Source organism: Candoia aspera, chromosome 12 (genome assembly GCF_035149785.1).
Source record: "Candoia aspera isolate rCanAsp1 chromosome 12, rCanAsp1.hap2, whole genome shotgun sequence".
NCBI classification, from domain to species: domain Eukaryota; kingdom Metazoa; phylum Chordata; class Lepidosauria; order Squamata; family Boidae; genus Candoia; species Candoia aspera.
In genome coordinates this window covers 14,030,111-14,056,021 of record NC_086164.1, presented here as the reverse complement: position 1 = coordinate 14,056,021, position 25,911 = coordinate 14,030,111, and the positions used below count along the sequence as shown (strand labels likewise).

At 42.0% G+C, this 25,911-nt stretch overlaps 1 protein-coding gene across 1 annotated transcript; it reads left to right on the top strand.

Moving 5' to 3' along the window:
- Positions 1-1,904: 1,904 nt before the first annotated feature.
- Positions 1,905-22,818, top strand: TBX22 (T-box transcription factor 22). Its single transcript, XM_063313765.1, has 8 exons — positions 1,905-2,055; positions 3,883-4,030; positions 8,252-8,353; positions 10,747-10,921; positions 11,879-12,047; positions 12,887-12,950; positions 14,376-14,461; positions 22,205-22,818. The coding sequence occupies exons 1-8, from the start codon at positions 1,905-1,907 to the stop codon at positions 22,816-22,818; spliced, it is 1,509 nt and encodes a 502-aa protein (XP_063169835.1).
- The last annotated feature ends 3,093 nt before the right edge of the window (positions 22,819-25,911 follow it).

The following is a 25,911-nucleotide window of genomic DNA, read 5'->3' as shown; positions in this document are numbered from 1 at the left end:
AACGAAACCGGGGAACATCTATCTCTTTAGACATTCTCAGCTTCCCTATATCTACGGTTTTCGACGCGCATCCTCCTCCCGGGTTTGCTTCTATCCCGCGGAGGTCTCAACCTCCTAATTCACTCCAGAAACCGGGTGTGTGGAAATCAGCTACCCTGCCTGAATGTGGAACGTCAGATGGGAACAACGGCGTTTGAAAAGCGGGAAGGAGCTAGCGCTCGCTTCGTTCCGCCGCCGGATCCGTTCGGAGGACCCGCGCCGGGTCCATTTCCCTTTAAGTTAACGTGAGCGTGCGTGTGCTTGTTGAGGAAAATCCCTGGATTTAAAGGTTTCCCCTTCTGCTTCACCTCTGCTTGCTTCTCCCCGCTTTCTCATCCGACGGATGGGGTCTCTCGCCCCAAGGTCGAGATCTTAAGCGCGCTCCAATAAGAGATGAAATCTGTCATTTACCGATTAGGCCCGGTTGCGTTTACCGTTCGCTTCCTCCTATCGAAAGCAATGGCCCTTTCGAAGCAGCGGGATGACCCCTCGCAAAAGACAAACCGCAACCCTCAGAGTGGGGTCGATTCCCCAGCCCGCTCCGTCATTCTGGACTATACCTCCCATCATGCCAAGCCACAGATTTGGCGGAGGGTGATGGAAGTTGGAGTCCATGGTATCGGCAAGATCGGAGAAGGTTGACCTCATGCCCACCCTTTATAGGATAGGTATTGTTATCCTATCAGGTAGCAAGTTTTAGAGGGATCTAACCCCTCTTAAAAATTCCTGCCTGCCTTAAGGCCACGGGTCTTAACAGGAGGGACTGAAGTGGCTTCACGTGTCTGGTCAGAAGTCAACGGACTCTACTCTTCAGTAGTAACTACTTGGGCCATTGAAAGGAGCTCTGGTCTTTGGGGAGAGTGCCCGTGGTTCCCAGGGTCCCCAGCACGCCCAACCAGTGAGCGCTTACTCAGGAGAAAGTCCCACTGACTTCCGCGCCAAGAAAGGGCGCAGGGAGTGACCCCCAGGGAGAGTTTTTGGCTTAAGGCAGAGCTCGACGACCCAACCGTTATGACATTACTCTGTGGACTCCCCCTTTCCCGTTTCTCAAAGGGACCAGTCGCCTCTGGACTGCGAGAGGCCTCAGGGGCGAGAAAGGGCGCTTCCTCTCCTCGCCCCCTCCCCATCTTCTGTTCCCCGCTTTGCTAGGGCGAAACGACCCCAGCCTTCCCTGAAGGCGGCTTTCCTTCCCCGTTGGCCAAGGGAAGGGAGCGCTGAGCCCATGCTATTTATCCCCCCGTCAGGAGGGGCCGGCCATTTCCCCCTCAACCCTCTTCACCACCCCCTCCCCTTCGCCAGTTACCTCTCCCCCTTCCATCCCCCTCGCGGTTTCTACCCGGGTCCCTTTCTCTCCTTCCTCTCTTTCTCTCGCTCTCCGTCCCTCCTAAGGGCTCCCACGCCTTCCAAACCAAACAGCGCTTGTCTGCACTGCCTCCCAGTTCAGCGGCCGTCGGGACTCGGCTTCCCGCATCCAGCCTCGCGTCTGCGCGTTTCCCTGAGATTTGCCCACTGCTGTTTGGTTTTGCTTCATTTTTTTAAAGAGGAGGAAGAAAAGAAAAGGAAAAAAAAACTTTCCCCGTTCTTCAACTAGTCCCCCTTTGGAGCCTTGGATGGAATCGAACAAGGGGAATTTTTTAAAAGGAAAAACCCCGCGTGCGGTGCTGGGCAAGTCCTAAAAGAAAGACCCGCTCGCTGCCCAGGACGTTTCTGCGCTGGGCTGAAAACTCCCGTCCGGTTTGAAGAGGGGTCGTCGCCGAGGGGGGAGCGGAGGACGGGGAGTCCCCTTTAACTGACGCCCCCCGCTGCGCGCGCCTTTTGGGGCGCCCCGAGGTAGCGAAAAGGACCCGGCGTCTGGCGCGGGGGCCATGGCTTTGAGCTCCCGGGCGCACGCTTTTTCCGTGGACGTTTTAATGGGCAACGGCAATTCCACCAAGCGCAAGCTGATGGATTTGGAAGGGGGGCGCTCCCCCGAGAAAAGGACGGAAAAAGCAGCCTTCAGAAGGAGCCAAGCGCCCGGTAAGCACCGCTCCTTCTCTCTTTCCCGCTTAGGAGTCGAACAGCGAGGATCAGGACCCCAAATCCACGGGGGCCTTTCCCCCCCCCCTCTGAGCCGCGCATGCTTCAGTGCCCCGTGGGATTCTCTCCTTTGCTTCCCGGAGGGGGAAGGGGCAAAGTTTTAGGATTGGGTTCCCCCACCTCAACTTGATGGCCGAGTTATCTTTGGGCAATACACAGAACCGCGAATTCACCGAAGGCGGTGCATTCCCACAACAGGCGGGTTAACAAAAAAGTGCTAACCAAGATTAGCACTAACCAAGCATGGAGAGTCAATGCGGCTGCTAATAGGGCTGGTCGGGATCCGGCAGATCTAAACTTTGAATACTTTGGAGTTTACAGCGTGGGGAATTCTGCCCTGAGCAGGTTTCCTCAGAAGTAAGTCAGCTAGACTTCAGCAAGGGGAGGTGCAGAGAGCTGGAGGCAGATCCCGTTCGGCTCAGAAGGACAAATCCACTCTCGATTAGCACATTCCTGTCCTGTCTCCCCAGCACAAGGCCAGCTTTATGTATTAATTTAATCTGATTTCGACTCCTTAATGACTCCAGCTGGCTTACAATTAAGAAAGAGGAAAAAAAACATTATATCAGAAGAGTTTGGTTGAGTTTAAGGGAGAACTAACTTCCAGGTTACTGCAGCCTAAAGGCATGCCTTGAGACAGAATGTGAGGTTCCTGGTTTTGGCTATGTGTTTTTGAGAAATGCAGTCATTGTGGATTATTCATTAAACTCTGGTTAAGCAAACCGTGGCTTAGTGGTTGAACGCAGCTGATGTTTCCTCATTAAGTCTGCAGGCCTAAGGAAAGAGTAATTTATTGTAAACCGCCCATGGTCCCCCATTGGGGGCAGTAATATAAATCAAATAAAGAAATAAAGAGTGGGGAGATAAATTGATTCTGGGTGATCCCCCCCAACACACGGCTTGCCTCTGTCTGCCCTTTTATGCTGCCTTCTCAGAATTTAAAACAAAATAAAGCGCATTTGCTTGCTAAGTTAAATAAGCCCAAGGAAATGGGCATGGGAGAGAGGAAAAAGGGGCGAGGGACACTCAGCTGAGAGGCTGGGGGGTCAAGTGAGCCCAAGGGGGAAACAGGCCACAGGACAGCCCCCTTCTGCATGGAACAGAAAAAGAATGTGGCCACCAGCTGATCCAGCAGGCCTTTACGGCAAAACCGTTTTCAATAAAAATATCAATTGCAGATTTCAAAAGCGAGCAGTTGCTTAACAAATAAGCCCACACCACCTTTCATTTGTGGGGGTCAGCCTGCAACAAGCTCCTGCACATTTCAGAGAAAGGGGCATCTCAAGTCATGCAAGACATTTGCTCCCATCCTGAAGACATCTGGGAACTGAGAAATGGGAGCGAGTGCTAAAAATCTAATATGTAAGGAAACTATTTCCTCCAGGTGCTATAGGAGAATTATTGACAGTCCTGTCCATGCTTCTAAGGTGTGTTCAGTAGGGCAACCTAAAATGCTGCCACTTCTTGCTGGAAGGAAGGACCCTGGGGCAACTGAAGGAGGGCTGATGGCTGACATTATTGTCTTTCTCTGACTGGAAGGAACTCCTGAACTGGGTTCACATCACATTCTTGACCCACCTTAAGATGCATTGGTTCAACACACAAAGCTGGATTGGTGCTCATGTTGGTTAGCTTTCTCTAAGGTTGGATGGTTTGTCATTCAATGGTGTGATCCTTCATGTGAAGGCAGCCACTAAACAGACATCTTCAAAGGTCCTTTCTGCTGCTTCCCACATTTTATTGGTTCTTCACATTTCTCTTTTCCAGAAAAGAAAACCAAAGGAGAAATAACCCTTTCTCTTTGCGAGGGAGCCAGAGAAGAAACTGGGGAGATCCAGGTGGACTTACAAGGCTCAGAGCTGTGGAAGAGATTTCATGAGATTGGCACAGAAATGATCATCACCAAAGCTGGCAGGTAGGAGTCTAGGGATTTAGATGGTCAGTGTGTGCATCTAAGGGGCATCACTGTGCATCACAGTGTTTCACCTTCCCTCCCCTGCTGTCTACCTACTGCCTTTAATTAATTGTTCCAGTCCTAGGAAAATATTTATTTCTGCTAAACTACAAAATGATTAATATTTAGGATGATGATGATGATGATTTTATTCTGTATTCAGACATTGCACTTCTTTGGGACAATCCTTAATTTAGTTTCTAAGAATACACAGAAAGGCGGTTTGTGCAACACAATTTGGAGGCCACTGAAGTCTGACTAAATTTATTCATCATCTCTTAAAATAAAAACATGCATCCCTACAGATACACAGCATTCTTCATTTCTTAATTCATGTGGTTGCCCTGGTTAATAACATTTATGCAACTGAGAGAGACCAAGCAAAATCCTAATCAGTTCTGCTGGTTTCAAAGGGAGAAAAAGAACATTCTTGGATGTCCCATGGAACTCAGAGCAACTCCCACTGAATGTGGGTGACCTTCTGCATATGTGAGCTGTGCCACAACAGGAGATCAAGTGCCTTCTGGAATGGGGAGGAGGTGAGATGCCAACCAAGGTCCACTGTGGTTAAGTCAGATCCCCATCCAAGATTCAATGGGTGGCATAGACATGGCTCTTAAGCACCTCCATCTACTGAATCTGTTGGCTTAATCAGCCCAATAATTTGCTTAGGCAGTACCTCTTCTGCTCCCAGGTAGGGAAGGACCCCACCACTCCCACCCCCCTCAAGAAATACCTGGATGTTCTTTAAGCTGAAAGATTAATTGCTCCTGCGTTGTGTATGTCTCTGCATGTGTATCACATAGGAAAATGCATACACAGCAAAACAAGGGGTAGCAGAGGGAACATGATACCATGATGGGCTGTAGGGAAGAGGAATGGAGTTTAGTGTTGTGTTTGCGTCCTTCGCATGCTGTAAGAAAACCTGAGATGCAATGACTTTGTGGGCTCATCTGTGGAAATAGTTCATCTAAGTGGGGTGAAGAGGCTTGACAGTGGACCAGAATGGAAAATTATGGAAAATGGCATTTCACCTCTGTAAGTGATAACAACGCACCTTACTTACAAGGAGACTTGCCTTAAGATGGTTGGGTAAGAGCATTTTGACCTTGTAGCACAGGTTCCTATGGTGTCTGTTTTTTAATTCATAGTATATTTATGTGCCAATGGCTGCACATAACACAATGCAATTAAATTGGTTCCTGAATTAATCCCTTTTCTGCATTGGCATGATGCACTGGCCCCTGAAGTAACCAAACTCAGCTGCTATGTGTTTTATTTTTTATACTCCATATTTTATCTATTTTATTGTAAGCTGCCTAGAGTCAAGTATGAGAGATAGGTGGCTATGTAGATCAAATAAAAAAATAAATAGAAACAGGCTGGGTTCACACCACATTAGAAGCCATTAAAAACGAATCATGGGCAACCCAACCATGTTTTGCATGTTGTGCAAATGCAGTGCTAGGTTTTAATGTATTGGGTCAATGCTACTTTTGGCATTTCTTGAGTGGTTCATTAAGAGGTGAGTCTTTTACTTCTACAGAAGTTTGGCACCATCGTCTCATTTTCCTCTAGGCCTATTCTTCCCTTGATTGCAAGACACCTCTCAGAAATGTCTCAGCTCTAACTTGGTTCCAGTTTTCTGACAGTAGAAAACTGCAATCAACAGCTGAGGTGATGTGGCAGCAGCCAAATCATCAATCATAGCTTCTTTCCAAGGTTTTTAAAAAATCCAGTTCAGCTTCATGGGGACTTATTTTTTCCTTCTTGCATCTCCTTCTGAAGCTACATGCTCCTTGCTAGCTGATCTCCTTCTGAATCTTATGATTAGTTGTCTCCCAAGTTTCTGCTAGGCCTGTAAAAAGGGGGCTGGCTTTGATCCCTTGGTTGTGGCCACCCTCTTGCTTTTTTTGACTCCCTGCTGGATCACCTGCAGTGCTGAGTCGCCTGCACTACTCAGAAGTAAGTGCCATAGAATCCAATGGAGTTGGCACCCTGTTACCATGTTTAAGAGGGAAAGCTGTCTATGCTTGTACGGATGCCTTTCAGTAGAAGGAATCCTTCCTGTTCATTCAACAGAACAGACTAGGTGAAATAAGTTGAGTACTTTATGATTCAGCATACCAACCTTTTCTTAACCATGGCTGAACCAGGTGACTATAGTAATCCATAATGTGGTTGATTTGCTTGGTCACAGCGTGTCAGGTGATCCACAATGTTGTGTGAAACCAATCATCAGAAAGCCACGTGGCCTGGTTGTAAAACTGAACATTGAGCAAACCATGGTTTAGCTTACAGCATTTTGCAAACTCAGCCCCCACGGTTAGTTTGTGGTTCAGTATGCCCTGCCAACCCAGAAAGTTGGGTTAATTGAATAAATGATAGTTAACTTTTGGTAAATGTTGGGGGAGCAGAACCACTGAGCTTCACAGAGATCAATATTTCAGATGCTGATCAGGTTTATAATGTGAGATGTTCATCTCAGCAGATGGAAGCTCCTGGCTACCTTTATCCGGGTTTCAAGCTAAGCACGGTTGGATCTGGTTAGTATTAGATGGGAGACATCCAGAAAGCCTAAAGGCTGTAGACTAGATATGGAAATAATCATAATAACGAAAAGAATAATATCCCAGAAGGCAGTTGCAAACCATAATATTCCTTTCACTAAAACTAGATGGCTATATTCATGAAATCATCATGAGTCAAATTTGTTTTGAAGCAGATATTTCTTTATTGTATAAACACAGCTAATGTAGTTTGTTTGAGCAATGATTTATGGCTTAGTATATCATGCAAACCTATAAATAAAATTGTGTTTTATTCAATAAACCATGGTTACCCCAATCATGGTTTCATGAGAAGTGTGAAGCCAAGCAGTGGGACTTTCCTGAAACTATAGATACTTCTGCACAATGAATTTGCTTTGGGAGATGTAAAGCCTGCCATCATAGCAATACGTCACCGCAGCAATGGCTAGATGAAGCTATAAATCATTTGTGTAGAAATGGAACTAAACATTGCCTTCGAATATGATATAATTTTAAAGCAATTTCTCTTTGTTTGAGCACCAGGAGTTCTGTGTAACTCTAAAACTGGGGTTAAGCATTTTAAACTTGGTTGGAAGAATGACACGTTGCTTTGTTCTGATTTTGCTCCATGCTTGTTCTTTTGGACAACCATATTCTATTTATGGGCTTAAACAAACTGCTTAAGACAGTTACGTTCACGACGTTGAGAAGTCGGATGCGATAATTTCAGCATTAAAACAAAAGAGCTAGCACATCTTGCAATTTCTGGGATTAATCTGCCCCACTCCTAAAGTGAGAGTTTAAAATGCACCCCCCACCACACAACGTGGCAATAGATGACTATCACAACATTCCACCTTCATTAAGTGCCTTGGAACACAGAAAAGCATTAGCAGCGCTGAGCCTAGAAGACCAGTTGTTGCTAGATGGTGGAACAAAACAAAGCTGGGGGCCTAAAGTGGCACTCTCGCACATGGGCTGCATTCTCCCATGGGCAGACATTTGGAAAACAAAATTAAATCTTCTTACTGTGAAGCATTCTGAAGGAGCTTACTCCTGTCCATATTTTGCTTTACTTCTGCTATTTATCTGCAAGTCTTATTGTAAAAGTGTTTTGTAGGGTGCTACTTTCAACAGAAGTTCCAACCATCTAGATAATAATGAGAACTAGAAATTGTTGCAAGTTTCTTTCCTTCTGACTTCACACTTCTTGACACCCTTCCTGATGGGACTGTGGAGTATATATAGTACTATAGTAGGAAGAATACTGGACACAGCTGATTTATTCATAAATATGCCAGAGAAAGTCTGATTATGTTCCATTGGAATTTCTTCCAAGTAAAAACTCACCAGATTGCATCTTATGATTATATCCATTGACCAACTGCAGTGATTTTTAAGAACTTGATGCTTCTGCTAACTAAAATGCCTACTTCTATGGACAAGCAATTTAGATTGATTTGTCTTTTCTTTTTTCTTGTTTTTTTTCCCCCAAAAGGGTAGCACTAATTAATGTTCTAGATGTGGTATGAATGCTTTGGGGTTGAAAAAAACAGCTTGTGTGGCTAAAATGGCTGAAAGTTGGAGAGAAAGTTGTGGGACTGGCTAGCGAAATGTTGCCGTAAGGTAACCCAGTTTCTGTTTCGCGCAGGAGAATGTTTCCTTCAGTCAGAGTTAAGGTTAAAGGTCTGGATCCAGTGAAACAATATTACATTGCTATAGACGTGGTCCCAGTGGACTCGAAAAGATACAGGTAAAAAGTTTTGATTTTCTAAAATGACCTAACCTGTGGACTTTTTGAAACCTAGATTCGAAGCAAAATGCTGTAGGTTGAAATCAATTCACGCATGTCAGGGTTTCATCTGGGGATGATTTAGGAACCAGTCTGCCAACTCCTCACAGCCTCTTGGAGACACTAGAGTTCTCTTTTTGATATAAGAACTTTATTATTTTCAAAGTACGTTTAAAATACAAAATAAAAGATATAGAAAAGATAGAAAATAGACTAAAGAAAAAAGAAAAAAACTAAGAAGTGTTGAAAGACAGAAAACAGAAAGTGACTTCTGACTTTCTCCAATACAGATATAAATCCATTTACAAATACAATCTCTTACCATTCGTTAAACCATAGTAACATTATTTCTATTAAAACAAATCATTTAATCACTAAAATCCAAGAACAAAACTTCATTTTTTTCTACCACAAGCAACTACTCTAAAAGTGCTTGCCAAACAGATATAAATCCAGAAACAGAATGTTGCTAATTTAGCCATTTGTGCCAGGTCCATTAATTTAACAATCCAATCTTCAACCGTAGGTTGGAGACACTAGAGTTGAAGAAACGGTTCTCCTCTTTAGTTGCCCATGAAAAGGAGGATTCTTACTTGCACGTGTGAACAAGATCTTCAGCGAGGTCTTGCGGGAAGCCATTTCCCCCGGATCACAACTCACAAGATTTGCTTTTGTGCCTTCTTCTGCTTCCGAACCTCTGGAATTTAGGCAACGTTGCCATCCTGCATATTTTCAACCTGGCGTCCCCTACTGCTCCTAGTTAACCTCGTGGTTGAATACAGTGTATTTACAAAAACAGGTCCCCTTTTTCATCTTTTCTGCAGGCCATCAAAATACACAGGCAGTTACTTGTAGCAGTTGCTCTACTGTTAAGCTGCGACAACGGAGAGCTGGAATCTGAACCGATAATGCACCATTCCAACTCGATTGGATTCTCTTTGAGCCCCACCAGCTCTAAACAGATTAAAAAGCAATGCAGCAGCCATCCCTCTTCACAACAGGCCTATCAGAAAAGGAAGATGGTCTGTTTTCCTGCTATTCTTGGTTTCAGATCAAATCTTTATTACAGTCATAGACCAGCATATTTCTTGGTTTCTGCAGATTCCTTTCGAGGGAGGAAAGAGGCCCTTGATCACAAGTGCTAGCTGGCAGAGAAATGGAATAAGTCCCTGGGACTTTGGAAAGTTTAGAAGAGTTTTGGCCACAAAGTTCTCCAATCTTTCCAAAATACACCTTAACAATTCTCTCTCTTGCTCCCTCTCCCCCCACCTCCCTTCCCCCCCACCCCCCCACCCCTTCCATATGCCCAAATGTTATATCATCCCATCGCACTAATTTCCATGGGAAATCTTTCATTATTTGCATTGCATTTTCAGTTTGTCCACTGAAATCAGTGGGCAGGATCAAGAGAGAGGGAGGTGCACAGGAGAGTCCCCTTTTCGGGAGAGAAGGGCGGTGGTAGAAATTTGAAAAATAAATAAACCTGTCCTCCTCCATTCAGAGGAGAAAAAAATAAATAAATCTGTCCTCCATTCGAAATCTGTCCTCCTCCATGGAATGTGGGGGGCTTCCTTAAATTTCCAGTTGCATTTGATAGGATGTATTTCTGAGTAAAGTGTTAGCAATGATCTCTGTGTGTGCATCTCTCTCTCACACACACACACGCAAACACACACACTATATCCACACAATTTCCAACTTCCAGATTGGATCTGAGCCATATCTATTTCATGAATTATAAGGACAGTCACCCCTCAGTTTCAATAATTTTGGGGAAAAGGGGGAGGAAAGAGAGGGAAAGGCCCCTTTTTAGAGCTCCATCCACACAAAATTGAGACCTTTGTGTTCCTGCTGAGTTTAGGACAGAGACACAGTCATGTATTGAGCAGAGCTTAGGGTGAAAAGAAAACAGCAATAACCCCACAAAAATGTTGCAAACAGCATAGGTTTTTGCAAGCAACACAGACTGATCAAATACGGGGAATAGGAAATACAGAAAGCAAGATGGAAAGGTTAGTTGATTAACGGGACTATAAATGATTAACCTAGCTTCCAATGCATAAATAATATTTATTGCTGTTCTACAGTGGAAAGTGGAATATGATGAATTCAATTCCCAAGCCAACTGTGGGTCCTGGCTCAAGGTTTTGTATTCCAGTTTCCCATCTGTTAAGATGTAATGTGACTGATGTAATTTTTGGCTTAGTCTATCACGTGAATCCTGTTGTTGTTGCTTTTAAATGGTAGTTTATGGCTTAATACTGGTTGTGTAAAATCAGCCAATTGCGGCTTACTCAACAAAAATGGTGATGCCAACTGGTTGGGATTGCCCTGTCCCTTGCTCTGTTTTGTAGGTATGTCTATCACAGCTCACAGTGGATGGTGGCCGGAAACACGGACCATTCCTGCATCACCCCTCGGCTTTATATCCACCCCGATTCCCCTTGCTCTGGGGAGACATGGATGAGGCAGATCATCAGCTTTGATCGGGTGAAGCTAACCAACAATGAGATGGACGACAAAGGGCATGTAGGTGTGGATTTGAGGTCACTACTTTACAGTGAGTGGAGGAAGAGGGAAGGAAGTAGAGCCAGCTTTGCCATTAGCTAGAGCAGAGTTTCTCAACCTCAGCAGATTTAAGCTCTGTGGACCAACTCCCAGAATCCCCACAGCCAGTCTTGATCTGAAACTCTAAGTCAGCCTTTCTCAACCTTGTGACCCTGGAGGAACCCTTGAAATATTTTTCAGGCCTCGGGGAACCCCTGCACATTCAGGCTCAAAGATAGGCCAGAAGTTACCAAAGTATTGCATTCGTTTCATGGGCAGGCCTGTCTATATGCATTAACAGTGTTCTTAAACTGAAAATAAAGAATGAAACTTGCCTCTTTAATGTGAAGTTGCCTACATTTGAAATAAGTTTTTAAATAAATCATCTCCCAGGGAACCCATGACCTCTCGCAGAACCCGAGGGTGCCATGGAACCCTGGTTGAGAAACCCTGCCCTAAAGTTTAAGTTTGATTTAATGCACTGTAAGCTCAAACAGAGTGGGCTATTATGTGCCAGCATTCAGTTTTCCAAATAAACATTTGAAGGGGATTTTTCTCTTCCCGTGAAAGAAGGGTGATGTTCCTTTTAGAGCTCCCAACAACAATCCTGTGAGGTAGGGTTAGGCAGAAAAGAAAATGTTGGCGCTAATGGGAATTTGAACTAAGATCTCTCCCTGGTTTTAATCTGGCATTAGACTTGATTAGTGCCAAACACATGTAGAACATGCCCTTTCATCATCCAAATTTCACATTGTTCAAATGACTGAAAAGGACAAGGATGAGAGTTTGTTTCAAATTATAGGCTTAAAGCAAATCTAATGAGGATTATTTCTAAGTAAGCAAACTCAAGATAGACTTTTTAAAAAATATATCTAAAGTTAATAATGGTAATGTTCACTGTTTGTGATTGTTCTCTCTCTCTCTCTCTCTGGACTCCAGATAATTTTGCAATCAATGCACAAATACAAACCTAGAATCCACATTATCATCCAGGATTCCCGGTTTGATCTATCTCAGACCCCATCATTGCCTGCAGCAGGTGTCCAGACCTTCTCTTTTAAAGAAACTGAATTTACGACAGTCACAGCCTATCAGAACCAGCAGGTAAGTTAATCTGCCATAGGCACAAACAGAGCTTTGTGATGGTTGAATCAAAGGGCAGGTTTGGTTTATAAACAGCTGGAGGATAACACCCCCAGTGTTGATGTAACAACAAATAAAATGGCATTGTTTTGACGAACAAATGGGTGTCTGTAAAATATGGTGGCAGGGAATGCCAAATAATTAAAGGGCATGGAAGGGGCAGGAAATTGGTCGTACTTCAATTCCAAACTGATTTTAGAAATTTCCTAGATTAAACTGAGATTCAGGCGCATTGTAATTTTGAGCAGATTAGCAGACTAGCCGCAATGAAGGGGATGGATAAAGAAAAGTTCTCATTTTGACGTCGATTGGCCCCATCCTTTTCATTTCTCCTCTTCTTCATGATCAAGAAAACATTTTCTCCCCAAGATCTGGTTGTTGTTTTTTCCTGGCATAATCTTTGAGGAAGTATTGGGAAGGTCAGAAGCAAAAGTGGGTGGGTGGAGATACCTTTTCCTGCATCCCACCTTCTCTTTCTGATTCCATTCAATGGGGAGAGACCTCTGTGGATCATTTTTAGCAAGCTTCTGAAATTTTGGGAAGGATTAGGTCCTTGGGCTGCATTTCATTTATCTTTGATCGGTGGTCACATTTATCTCCTAGGAGGGCAACATGTCAGGTAGTGAATGAAGTAAACTTTATTCCACAGAAGATTACAACATGGCCCAAACGAAGTTATTAGAAACTGATTCTAATTTTTAATAGAAATCAGTGTCATGCCGTTAAATTTCTTTTGGGCAATATCAACTGGTAAGAAGTATGATATTCAGAGTTCTTGGCTGTTTGTCTGCAAAATATCCACAGATAACAAAATTGAGATTGATCGGAATCCCTTTGCTAAAGGATTTAGAGATCCTGGAAGAAACAGGTAATAAAATGCAATTATTTTACTGACTAAGCTATTGATTGTTTAAAGACTTTTAAACTGATAAAAAGTACATGCTTTAGTTTATTAATTGCATACATTAATAAATACAAATATTATGGTATCATTAATAAAGTTTATTAATTGTAGTTGCATGTAGCATTCCAGTTTCAGTTTCCCAAGGATAGTTTGAAGGGTGCAAGGTTGTGAGCAGGATCGTCAGCATGGTCCTTGTCTGCAGCATCTTGAAGGCGTGCCTTTTCCTGGGATTATCTACCCAGCTACATTATGACACTGGAGACACTTGCTATATTTGTATTCAGTAAATATGTTTTGGAAATTGAATCTGAACCACAACACCATTGGTCTCATTGAATACGAGTAAAAACAGTAGTTACACAGTTAAAAAAAAAGATGTCAGGTTAGGCTGGTCTGTGATCATAATAAAGCTTACTTTGATTTGATATTGTTGTGGGATACATTAGCAGGGGGGTATGCAAACACTCCTGTGCATACATGTATTGTAATAGACTCCCTTGTGCATATGTGTGTCGTAGCAATTTGGAAAAGGATATCCTTCCCAAATTTCTCTTTTGACAGCTTTTGCCATGCTTATACACTATATAAATGTTGCTTGATGGGTTGGGAATGTGTTTTAAGATGATCAAAGGTACTTAATAGTTTGAAAAATCTGTAAGGTCCAATTGAAGCATCATTAATTGCAAATACTTTAAGGTGTGCGAGAAACATCCTTTTTTTTTTGGCCAGCAGCATCTCATAAGCCACATGGGCAGTGACATAATGTTTTTATTTATTTGTTTGTTTCTTTATTTATATTCTAGATTTCTTAAATGTTTATTGCACTTCTTTATTATGAAACACAGTCCCCAGATGGCAGACAAGTAACCATAAGTTTTAAACAATTTAAAGATAGTAATTTTGTCAGACTCCAGAAGTATGTAAAACATCTTAAGTAACTTTGAAAAAACACTTTTTTAAAAAAATCGAACAATGCAGTCAGAGTTATAGCTACACCAGTTTAAAAGTCTTTGTAAACAAGAACATCTTTGGCAGTATCTAAAAACTGACAAGACTTAAGGAAAAATAATTTATAATCCAGACAATTGTATCAAAGATGCCGCTTCTGAATTTCTGGATTCCCAGAAGGTACAGCATGCTGAATTGGGCATTTCCAGTAGATCTTAGATGACAGGCAGGTACATGGGGAAGAAAACACTTTGTTAGATATCATGGTTTAAAGCCATAAAGGAATTTGTATGTTATTACTTCACTTTGTCCAAAAATGTGGTTAAATCAACCTTTTTGCTTATTCTCATGAATGAGGCTCTAGACTTCTGCTCCATGTACCTGCCCCAATGGCCCTGTTGCATGAAAATGCAAATCTAATTTCCAACTATCCCATTGCAGAGGAGTGTTGGATGGACTTCTGGAATCCTATCCATGGAGACCATCACTGACCTTAGATTTTAAGCATTTTGGGACAGAGCGTCAGAGTGAGTATTGAGTCTTCAGAGATGCTGTCTTTCCTTTCTGCAGCTTCTTTGTTTCTGTTTGTTTTGCTTTGGAGGTTCTTGGGTTTTGTCGTTCGATATTTAAGATGAAATTGTGGTTTGGGTGTTTGGCTGTGTGAAAAAACTAGACTCCATGTTGACAATCATTAGGAGAGGAATGAAAAATATAACCGTCCCTTGGAGTAATCTGTAACATTGAGTACTGTTCTGAACAACAGACCACAAAAAGGAAAAAAAAGCATAGAAAAGGGCACGGCTGAAATAAGCTGGCTATGGGGAAGGATAATTAGGCTGACCATGCATACCATTTTAAACGGGACAGTACCGTTTTTTTCACATTTCCCAACCATCCCGTCGTTTTAATATAAATGTCAATTTTGTCCCGTTTTTTAAAAAAACGTTACTTAAAAATTTGAAAGTTCCACGATCCTGTCACTGGTGATTGGACAGGTTTCGGTGACGCGAGCACGTCGGTGACGCCACAGCAAGCCATGAGGGAGAGCAGCAGCTTGATCGAGCGGGAGACTGCAATCAAGAAGTCACGAGGGAGTGCAAATCTTTTTATATATATACAGTAATCTGTTTAAGGATCAGCAAATGGATCTTAAAAACTCTTTAAAACTCTTTTTATCGTCTTGCTTTTTCATGAATACGGAATATTACATAAGTCTAACCCCGTCCCGTTTTTGCCATCCCAATGTCCCGTTTTTGTCTCAAGGAAATACGGTCAGCCTAAGGATAATCATTTGGGGGGTTGGGGTTGGCTTAGCTTAGGATGAAAGCAAGGAAGGGGGGCAAAATCAAAGTGAATAAAATTATGCATGGTGTGGAAAAACTGGACCTGGAGTTTCCCCCCGCTCTCAGAATACTGAAGCTGAAAAGCAAGAAATTCAGGACGGAAGGAAAGACTTCTTCATACAGGATGTAGACAGACTAAGGAACTCCTGCAACAGGTGGCAGAAAATGACCCCTGCTTTTTTACCAAACAAAATATTTTCCATCTGAAAAGACATGGCTTTTCAATTTTCCTTCAGAGGAAAACAATTGTTCAGAGAACCTCACAAATGGAAGGTGATTCCTTGTTCTTCTTTAGCAATGGGGTGTCCAAGAAAATGTGTCTCTTACTGGTGGTCCAAACCTTTCATTAAGCCCCAAGGAAAGTCATGATAAAGAAACTTTCCTTGGGGGTCTTTCTCAGAATGGGAAGTATGGGCGACCACAGAAGCTTCAGATGGTGGAAAGGAGTGTTACAGAAAACCATACCACCTTCAGTAGCATCTTGTGCCACCTCCGGCAATAAAGTAAGCTCAAAGCCACCACCTTTGGGAGTAATGTAGAAAATGCTGAAGCCTCTTTTGCAAGCCATGAATACTTTTGAGAACGTGCGAGGCCATTTCTGGCAGGGCACGATGATGTAGAAATGCAGCCAACGTGGGTAACTTAATGCAGGATAAGGCTAGCAAGTTATTTACTCTCGCATATTTCTTGTTCTTAGTCTTTGGTTTAATTAGTCTTACTAGTTATATGAGTTGGATTTCAACACCAGGACTGGAGACCTCATACTTTGCAATAGCTGATGACGTTGCAGCCATGCTCAGGTTTGGACATTTGGTGGGCATCTGTGGGAGATGGACAAGTACAGTCTTCAGGGGCATCCAGCTGGCCCTTTCAATGTTAGCAATGGATGCTCTTTAGCAATTTCAACCCCATCAACACTTTGGACCCTAGGCTGGCAGCAAAGCACCTTGCCCTTGATGGTCAGCTCCATCAGCCAATGTGCTCGTGGCTCTTTTGGACTGGAGAATTCAAAATACCTTCAACATTTTCCACCCAACCTCTTCATCTTGCAATGGCTCTCCTGTCCAGTCCACACCTACTTTTGATAAAAAGTGCTGCCTTTGATGTCGATCCATTGCCTTAATATTGCAAGCCACCCAGAATCGTGTATTGGAGATGGATGGCCATATAAATCAAACTTGTAAATGGAGAAATAAAATGAATATTTAGAGGGGTGCTCCAATGCTACATGCACAGGCACTAGTTCCTTATATCCCCCTGCAGTCCCTGCCTTTGTTCAGGTTTGCTGAGGAAGGTCTCCAGCCTTGCAGGAGAGATTTGGAAGGCAGGAAGGTAGATGCAAAATGGGATGAAAATTGGTGCTGTTGGTGGATTTTGTTCCATAAGTGGCTGAGCACAATCACATGCGGTCTTCTGTCTGCATGCAGAATATTTTATATGTACGCCTCTCTCTCTCTCTCTCTCTCTCTCTCCCCCATCCATCCATCATCTCTATCATCTCTATATCAATTATCTCTCTATACCTTCTCTCTCTCTCTTTCTTCCTCTCTTATCTCTATCTATCTCTTCTATCTATCTCTCTATCTATCTCTTCTATCTCTTCTATCTATCTATCTATCTATCTATCTATCTCTTCTATCTACCTTCTATCTATCATCTCTGTCTCTGTCTCTCTCTCTCTGTCTCTCTCTGTCTCTCTCTATTCCCATTAGCTTATTTGCTACTTAAGAACAATAGAGTTGCAGACTGCCAAAAATTCTGAATGAATTTGTTTTGGGGGGATGGGGAGGGTGGGGAAAACTATGGCTGTCGGGCTTCTCCTGGCTAATATTAGATTAAAAGCCACCTTGCAGGCAGAGTTTCAAGGACGCAGCACGTTTGATAAGTAGGTTTACTGCAAACGCTAAGAAAGCCATTAAAGAAGGATGACCTCAAAATACGGGAATGATCTCTAGGGAAAGGGTTCCTTTGAGGTCAGGACTCTGGGCAGCCTGCAAGTTCTATGGCCCATCTGACCTGCAGAAAAATAGGAGTAGACATTTTTCCCCTTGTGTGGTGGAAACATCATGAAAACTGTAATGGAGGTGGTTGAAGAAGCATAACCATTAAAAATGGGGAAATCCCTATAGACATGCCACAATTTGTCCCACTTTATGGTCTCCAGTTTTTCAAGTGCAGCCTTTGACTGATCTCTGCAATATTTCCCCCTTGCATTTGATCATAGATGGGTGTTTTTTCCCTCTAGGAAACATTCATTCATTCATTCATTCATCTGTCAAGAGGAAACTGGAACTGCTGTTAATGTACAGACAGTGAAGAAAGCATGCCTTAAATAAATAAATAAATAAATAAATATATTTTAATTTTATGTTTGAGGAGGGTCTTTTAGTACAAAATAGGGGCACTGAGTTTTAATACATCAATGTTATCCCTTTCTTCCTTTTTCCAAAATCATGGAATGTGCTGTGGAAAATAGATGATTTGCTTCCAGATTTTGGCAGTAGGATTGGGGGAGGGGAGGGGATGGGGTGCAAAATTGGTATGGGGTAGCTGTATGCAGCACATAGCACACCCACACACCCACACACCCATGGCTGCTTTGATGCACTAGCCATATTGATCTGCAGTTCAGCTGAGCCACAGTTCTATGTGCGTCTGAAAAGGACGCAAGCCATTGTTTTAGCCTAAATAACTTCTCTCTAAAATGTTTGCGGACTTTGGCTGCCAAGTGGGTGGTGAAAATTAGTTCCTTTTTCATCAGTGTGGCAAAGAAGGAACTGGTATAACGCTGGACCCTGAAGCAGTTTTCCCCTTTAAGAATCCTACATCTTTGCGTTGTTCTGAGCTGGACTGATTAATCAAAGGGGAATATTTATTCCACTTTTAAAACTTTTGCATGTTAATCTATCAATTTAATCACTCAAAGCTTGCAGCCTGGCTAAATACCACAGCTTATATTCTGGGAGAGACAATTATGCAAGCTTGATTGTGTAGAACATTCATTTTATTTTAAACCCTCAGTCCCTTCCCTTTTCCCTTTCTTTCTCTCTTTCAAGTTGGCACTTAAGGGAAATCAGACAACTTAGTATAACTTTCATGAACTTCCCATAAGGCTAATGCTGTAAACCAAATACAGAAAATAGTTTTTGGCTGAATTTGTGAAAACTGTTAATAGTTTCAGCCAAGTCACAAATCTACTGACCCAACTGTCACAAGAGGTTTGTGATTTGTCTTTAGAATTTCAGAGGCCAGACTTATAATGTGCTCCATTGTTAGTCCAGAGCCGAAACTCCCCTGTCCCAAATGAAGGTTAACATTAAAAATAAAAAAGTAATCAAGATGCTTTAATGGAAGACAAGGATCTCTCTTCCACCTCTCCATAGATAGGCCTCTGGGGAGTCAACAAGTTCAGAATGGCAGCTACCATCATGGACTCTTCTGGGTCTGCCTTGACAGATGGGTGGAATAGAGCCATTCTGCCTCATTTAAATACTCAGCTTCACAGACAGGGACTTCTGTGCATGGACAGAAGTGTCAGACTCCACAATCATGCCCCTGTTATCATGCAAAATGACACTGAACTGCCTCTGATTGCAAACACGAAGCCACTTCATAGCTTTGGGTGTGGGGTGGCTTTGCTTGGACCACCACCAAAGTGAAGCATCTCGTTGAAGATCTACAGCCATAGACAACCGAAAAAGCAAATCACATCTATATTTGTATTTCATTAAGCTGTTTTTTAGCCCTATGGATCTATTTAAGGCTGTTGTATGTAACAGCTACTAGTGGCTAAGTTACCTGTTAAAGACATTTCCCAGTTTTATTATTTATTACAATTTTTTTATATAGTGCCCCATAGCAGACGTTCTCTTCTTGTCCATGGATAATAGGTTAAAACATATTATAAAGTTATCTAAACCACAGAAAGACAATGTTTTAAAACAGCTCAAGAAAAATGGGAAAATCATGAGCCATGGGGAGAAGAGATATTATGTTGCATTTAGAGATGGTGATAGGCTATTAAAATTGTTTTTACTTGCGGGGATGAAGAGGGAAGTTACTTCTTTTTTTCTTTTTCTTTTTTTCCTTTCTTTTTTGTTTTCCATACCCCTCCCTTCTTTTTTCTTTCTTTCTTTTGTATTTTTCTGTTTGTATTTTTTGGTAATTTGTATTGGCTTTTATTCTTTCCTTTTATAATTCTTAATAAAATTATTTTTTTTAAAAAGGGGAAATCACTTTAAAAAAACAGCATGGTAGGCAAGTTAAAAATGAAGAACAGCAATAATCCCAGTAATAAATACACCATGAAATTATAATGAGTATTTGAAAAAGATGGTCTTGGGATGAATGATAGATCCTTTCATATTTATTGAACAGATGTTTTAACATTTCTCCATTTCCTTCCACCCAGCCCTTCACATTTTCTCCTCCTTTTTAAGAGAAGGTATCATTTTCAAGGAGCAGTCTAGGTTAAAATAATAATAATAATAATAATAATAATAATAATAATAATAATAATAATAATAATTTAGGGCTGTGGTGATAGTACTTTAAAGATGGGGACACCTAGATAAAAATCTCCACCCAGACCTGGAGAACACTGATTTCAAACCAGTTACTGGCTCTCAAACCACATTGTCTAATGATGTCACTGGGAAAACCTTACAAGCCCTCTATCCTCTATTCCTTTGAGGAAGGTTGGGATGAAAACGTAGCAGACAACAGCTAGTGCAGAAAAGTATCAGAAATGTGTGGATTTGTAGTTAGCTATCCCATATAGTCTAATGCTTATCCCAGGGTTTCTCAACCAGGGTTCCGTGGCACCCTAGGGTTCCGTGACAGGTCACTACAGGTTCCCTGGAAGATCATGATTCATTTAAAAAATTATTTCAAATTTGGGCAACTTCATATTAAAGAGTAAACTTCATTCTTTAGTTTAGAACCCTGTTTATGCATATATACAGGCCTGCCCATGAAATGAATATAATAATTTTGTAACTTCTGGCCTCTCTTTGAGCCTGAATGTTCAGGGGTTCCCCAAGGCCTGAAAAATATTTCAAGGGTTCCTCCAGGGTCAAAAGGTTGAGAAAGGCTGGCTTAGAGATTCAGATCAAGACTGGGGAGATCCACTTCCAAGTCCTCTGCAAGGAAGTTCCATTTGAGCCAGTTTCCATTTCTTAGTCTAACCTTCATCACTGCAGTGATGTGCAAGAAACAACAATGCATGTTATCTTGTGTTCTTGGAGGAAAAGACAGGATTTGGGTGCAAACTTAGTAATAATATGTTGTGTCAGAAATAAGATGACAGCATATGGAGGCATGCATTATGAGTTATTCTCAAAATGATTGGACATGGGATGAAGGATGTCTACCAGAAGTGCAGATGACATGAAGTTCAGTCAGTAAACAATCCAAGGAAGTGGTTCCATATGGCTCCAAATTTGTCAGAAGACAAGTCTTTGCATCCATTTGGTCCACAGTTCCCATCTAGGTGAGTCATTATTTTCATATGGACAACAGATCCTGGATACTTGATGGAATAATAAGTGTGCCTGCATAAGTATTTCTTCTACTTGCAGCTTGGTTCTCTATTGGTGAACCAGATGTTCTGCAGATGTTGTCCTCTTTTGCCAAAAGTAGGCAAATACTTGTGTGTGTGGCATTGCTGAGCCAACCCTGTGAGTCAAGCATGGTGTTCCTTCCAGGTGCATTTGGGCTGTTGGGATTAGTTGCGAACCGTTGCATTCACTTTCAAAAACAACATTCTCTATGGGGCAGAGTCAAACCGTAGGGAGATGAGCAGAAATCCCCTAGCAAAACTCAGTCCAAATTCACTTGCAGAGTAATAATATCTAGAACAACATCTTTCCACAAAGGAAGCAGGGTTAGTCTTTTGCAGAAAAAACAAAATCAAAAGGACTTGTAGAATCTTGAAAATAAGCCAGTTTTATTTTGGCACATATGCAAGTCTCCAACTCACAACAGCTCTGCTTCTTTTCCTGTTTTTTCCCCTCATTCTCCCCTCTTATTTCCCCAACAATATTGTGAGCCCACCAAAAGCTCTGTCTGAGGTTGTTTTCCCACACATCTGGTGAAGTGAATCGAGAAACTCAAAAACATATGTGACAAAAAAAAGTACCACAAGACTCTGTTTGTTTTACAGCAGTACACAACTGGATAGCCTGTTTAAACAATCACAGTCCAGAATAACACAAATACAGAATTTGATCTGTTGCTGTTTTATACAGTAATAAAAAAATATAGTTTAACATTGCCAGCCAACAGTTTACGTACATTTTTTTTTTAATAAAGTGCCCCTTGAGGACAGTTTGTCCAAAGGAAAAATGGGAAATCATCGAAAATCTACTTGGTGTGTGAAATATTTCCTCAAGTTCTGTTTTATTTTTATTTTTGGCAGAGGGGAGGCATAGAGAAAACAGCTTGCTTATGATTGATATCAGGTTGTTGTTTTAATGCAACCAACATGATCTAAATTTTCTTGGAATTCACACTGCAGTAATTGGCAAAGAATGACAGCAAATGTATGGGTTCAGAACAGGTATACAGTAGGGATGTAATATTTTTTGTCCCTGTTTCAACCCTAAGGAGGATGACATTTTTGAAGCTAATGTTTGTTTGAAGATCAGGGCAACAACCCTGCCTGGACAGGAAATGTTTATAATTTTTTTGGTTCACCAGTTTGGATGAGTGGTTACTTCAATGCCTGGGAATGCACTGCCATTTTAAGAAAGCCTTCAGCTCTGGGGACCTTCCATGGGGAGCAGGTCTGGAGAGAATCTCAAGTTCAAAAGTCATAGCTGCCAAACTTTCTGACTTAGATGATCCTGAATGTTATGAATGGTGGAGAACAAATTTCTGCTTGGTTTGCTATCATTTCAAAATGTTGTTTCACTTGCTTTATCATAGGTGGAAGTCCCGGTTCATCTCCTGCGACACCCTCTGGGGGAACCCCATCTCCTCTCAGCTCCCTCCTTTCTCCTGCCGGTTCTCCTCCCACATTTCATCTCTCAGCAACCAATCTTGGCATGCCCTGCCCGGATTCTTACCTGCACCATCTTGGTCTACCGATCTGCTACAAAATTTGCCCTACCAATCTCTTAAGACAGCCGTCACTAATGTTCCCAAGCCACCATAAATTGGGAAATGCCACTGGTCCTCACTTTTTGCCCCACTTCATGGTGGAGGTGCCCACTTTGTCTTCTCTGAGCATTGGCAATGTCAGAAGTGGCAAAGCAGAAGATCTAAATGGAGTGATGCCCCAGGGGCCCAGTTCTGCTGGTCAGATGTTGTATGGTTTGCATGCATCTGGAAACATTTTCCCATCAGCTCCCATTGCCCGCGAATCTTTAAACTGTGCCTTGCATCCTCCATATGGGTTCTATGGTTATAACTTTTCAGTGCCTTCTAGGCTGATGAATTCATTGGGCCATTTCAAAGTTAGTGATGGCGTGCCACCTCTGCTCCAGGACAGCAGGTGTAATCATTCTCCCTGGACATCCACAATTAACCACTGCCTCTAAAAGACTCCTAATCTCTCAAAAACAGTGCAACGTAAAGTCATGGACAATATCTGGATCTGATCCTTCATCCAACACTAATGGATTGTAATGTTTGGAATGCCGTATAACACAAGGAGATGGGCAAAATGGAGTCCTGAAATGTTCTACCCTGTTCATTGACAGTGAAACTCTGTGTACACCTGGGTGGGTGGGTGCTAAGATGGTGGAACTTACTCAGTTATTCTCTGGTAGCATGAAATTCTGTTATCAGTTTGTGGGGAACTCCTCACCGAAACAGTAGGGAAGTGCAGAGAGTAAGGAAGATGACTTTGATGGAGATATGCAAGTTGTGTTGCCAGGGCAATGAGGGGTAAAACGTATTTCAAGTCCACAACAGATAGATAATATTCAGAAGTGACTCAGTCAGACACCTCCTTAATTCACTAAACTATGAGGAGGAGGAGGAGGAGGAGGAGGAGGAGGAAGAGGAGGAGGAGGAGGTAGAACACAATGAGACTTGCAAGATTGTTGTCAGTCCTGCTAGGCAGACCAGATCAAGAAATCAAATTTTGGGGGGTGAAAAGGCTTCTGAGAAGGCCTAACTCTAACCAAGCTGCCTCACTGACATCTTACTTCCTCTGATAAATACTATAGACCCAAACCAGGGCTATGAACCACTCAGTGTCAGAGATGTGGGTGGGAAAGGGGGGGTCACAACTAATTTATTTGGTTGCTTTCGTGGACCTGGGTAGAAGGTAAAGCTGTTCTTTAAACATGTGCACTTTGCAGCAGAATTCAAATATCACGCAATTCCTGAAATGTAATATGATCCAAATGTTCTTTTCAAGAGATTCTGTATCTTTTTCTTTTGTCTGAGGATTATTCTGAGAATATCACTTAATAGTCAAGTTGGTTTCTTGGTTCTTTTAAAGAGTTCATGCTTCCCAGCCTTTCCTTCAACGGTTCCCTGAGTAAAGCACTTCCTTATCTTCTCTTCTCCCATATTAACTGCTTATTGTCAGCTTCAAAGTACCCAGCAGCACTGAATTATTATGATTATTATTTGCTGCAAGGAGACATCTGCATGTGGTTAGGACTATTTCTGAATATTCTTGCCCTGTATGTATATGATACATGATCTTCTTCTACATAAATTAAAAACTTCATTGTGTATTTGGAAAAATCTAGGTCAGAACACTTTTATGGTGAGCCGTTTTCGACATAGAAACTACACAGAAGGTCAACAATGGCCCTGACGTGGCTAATTTTTGTTCACTGAAAACCAAGCTATGGGCTTTTTGTTGAAAACTTACATTCCTGAATGTTTTCTTTTACTGCCCTCTCCCCAAAGCTTCTCTATTATTCTCAGATATTTTTTAAATGGATTCTTATAGTGTGTTTGAAGATACTTTAGGATTACAAGGTAGTGGAGGGTACATGATAAGAATTTTTGTATTACATGTCCCTGGGTTGCAGTCTTTCTGGCTATCCTTGCTTCCTGATCCTGCGAGGTGGTGGGTGGGAAGGTCAAGGCCTGGGATATCTTCTCTTAGAACTTAATTGAAATGCAGGAAGCCAGAAAGCTGCAGATTCATGGGACAAAGGTTGTGCAATGAAAGATACACCATCTGACTAACGTAACCTGAGAACTTCTGCAAGTCCACTGACACAGATTTCAGTCCCCTAAAAATAAAAGTCAAAAGCAATTTGTTTTCCATTAAATTAAAGGATAATACTCCTTACAAAAAGAAGAAAATAGCATGGTTCAATATGGGTTACACCTAGGTGTGAGAGAAGAGTAGAGCTGAGTGGAATGAAAATGTGGTAATGCCACTGCTTTGTGAAGGAGAGAATGGTTGGGGGTGGAGGGAGGAAGGGGTGGAGGGAGGTGGAATGTCCAGGCGATGTGAAAGGTCCACCTTGGGCATCTTGCCTAAGTCACCCTCAATCCTGGAGCATCACTAGGAGCAGGATATAAATGGCCTTCTGAAATTTTCCATCAAATCTATAAGCAGAGAAGTTCAGTAGATGATTTTCTCACATTTGTCCATGGGGAGTAAAAGTTCTTTAACAGTTTTCCACAGGCTGGAGTCTCTCTTAGTGTTGACAGAAAATGCTATTTAAAAAAGGCCCTCAAAGGGGTTCCTTTCTGATGTCTTTCCTTGGGATTGAAAGGAAGTGTGGGAAGCCAGGAAGGTGATAGACTGCTGGGAAGAAGATTGTACCATGGGAGAAAAAAGGGCATACACATCCTATGGCAACCTCATCACCAAATTAGGGCAAGAAATTTACTTTCCAACTCCGTTTCCTCTTTGAAAGTTTGAAAGCAACTTTTATTTATCTAATTAATTGTTTATCTAGTTGAATGATTCTTGGCTGAAAACCAGCATGACTGGAATCAGTGCCATCCATTTCAAGATAGGAGATATCTCTGCAGGTCCTAAGAACAGATTCAGTTCCAGGCTGTTGAAGTTTCTCTTCCTGTGTCCACAGCTGAAACCCAGGACCTTCTGGAAAGTTCAAAACCAGCGTTTGAAAAGTATCTTTCCCTCTCATGGTCGAATTATACCCCGCTGTTCAGCCTAGAGGTTCCATACCATCATCCTGATGGAAAGCTACTCATACATCAATCTTTCATGAATTTATCTTGGTCCACAGCTCTTCACTTATGCAGATCGTTACATTATCACTGACACTTTTGGGAATCACAACCTAAACATTTCTAATATTTCTGTGGCTATTTACTTATTTGTTGGATTTACATCCTGTCTTTTATCCAGAATCTTATATAGCAGTTCCTCCTCCTCTTTTTTTTTTTCACAACAACCTGGTGAGGTAGGTTGGGCTGAGAGACAGAGACAGAGACAGAGGAGTGCCAGCTTCTGTGGCTGACTAGGGATTAGGACCTGAAGTTCCCATTGCTGGTCCACCACCACAACTCCAATACCATACTGACGGTGGATATATCTTTCAAGAGTTATTAAAATGTAGGTATTTTGAATCATGTATGATGTTCCCTTACAAAGATAGTCCATTAATTTAAGGCATTTACCTATATTTTTTGTAAACCATGTAGCATGAAATTATACATAAGAGGTAGTTACATTATCTTCC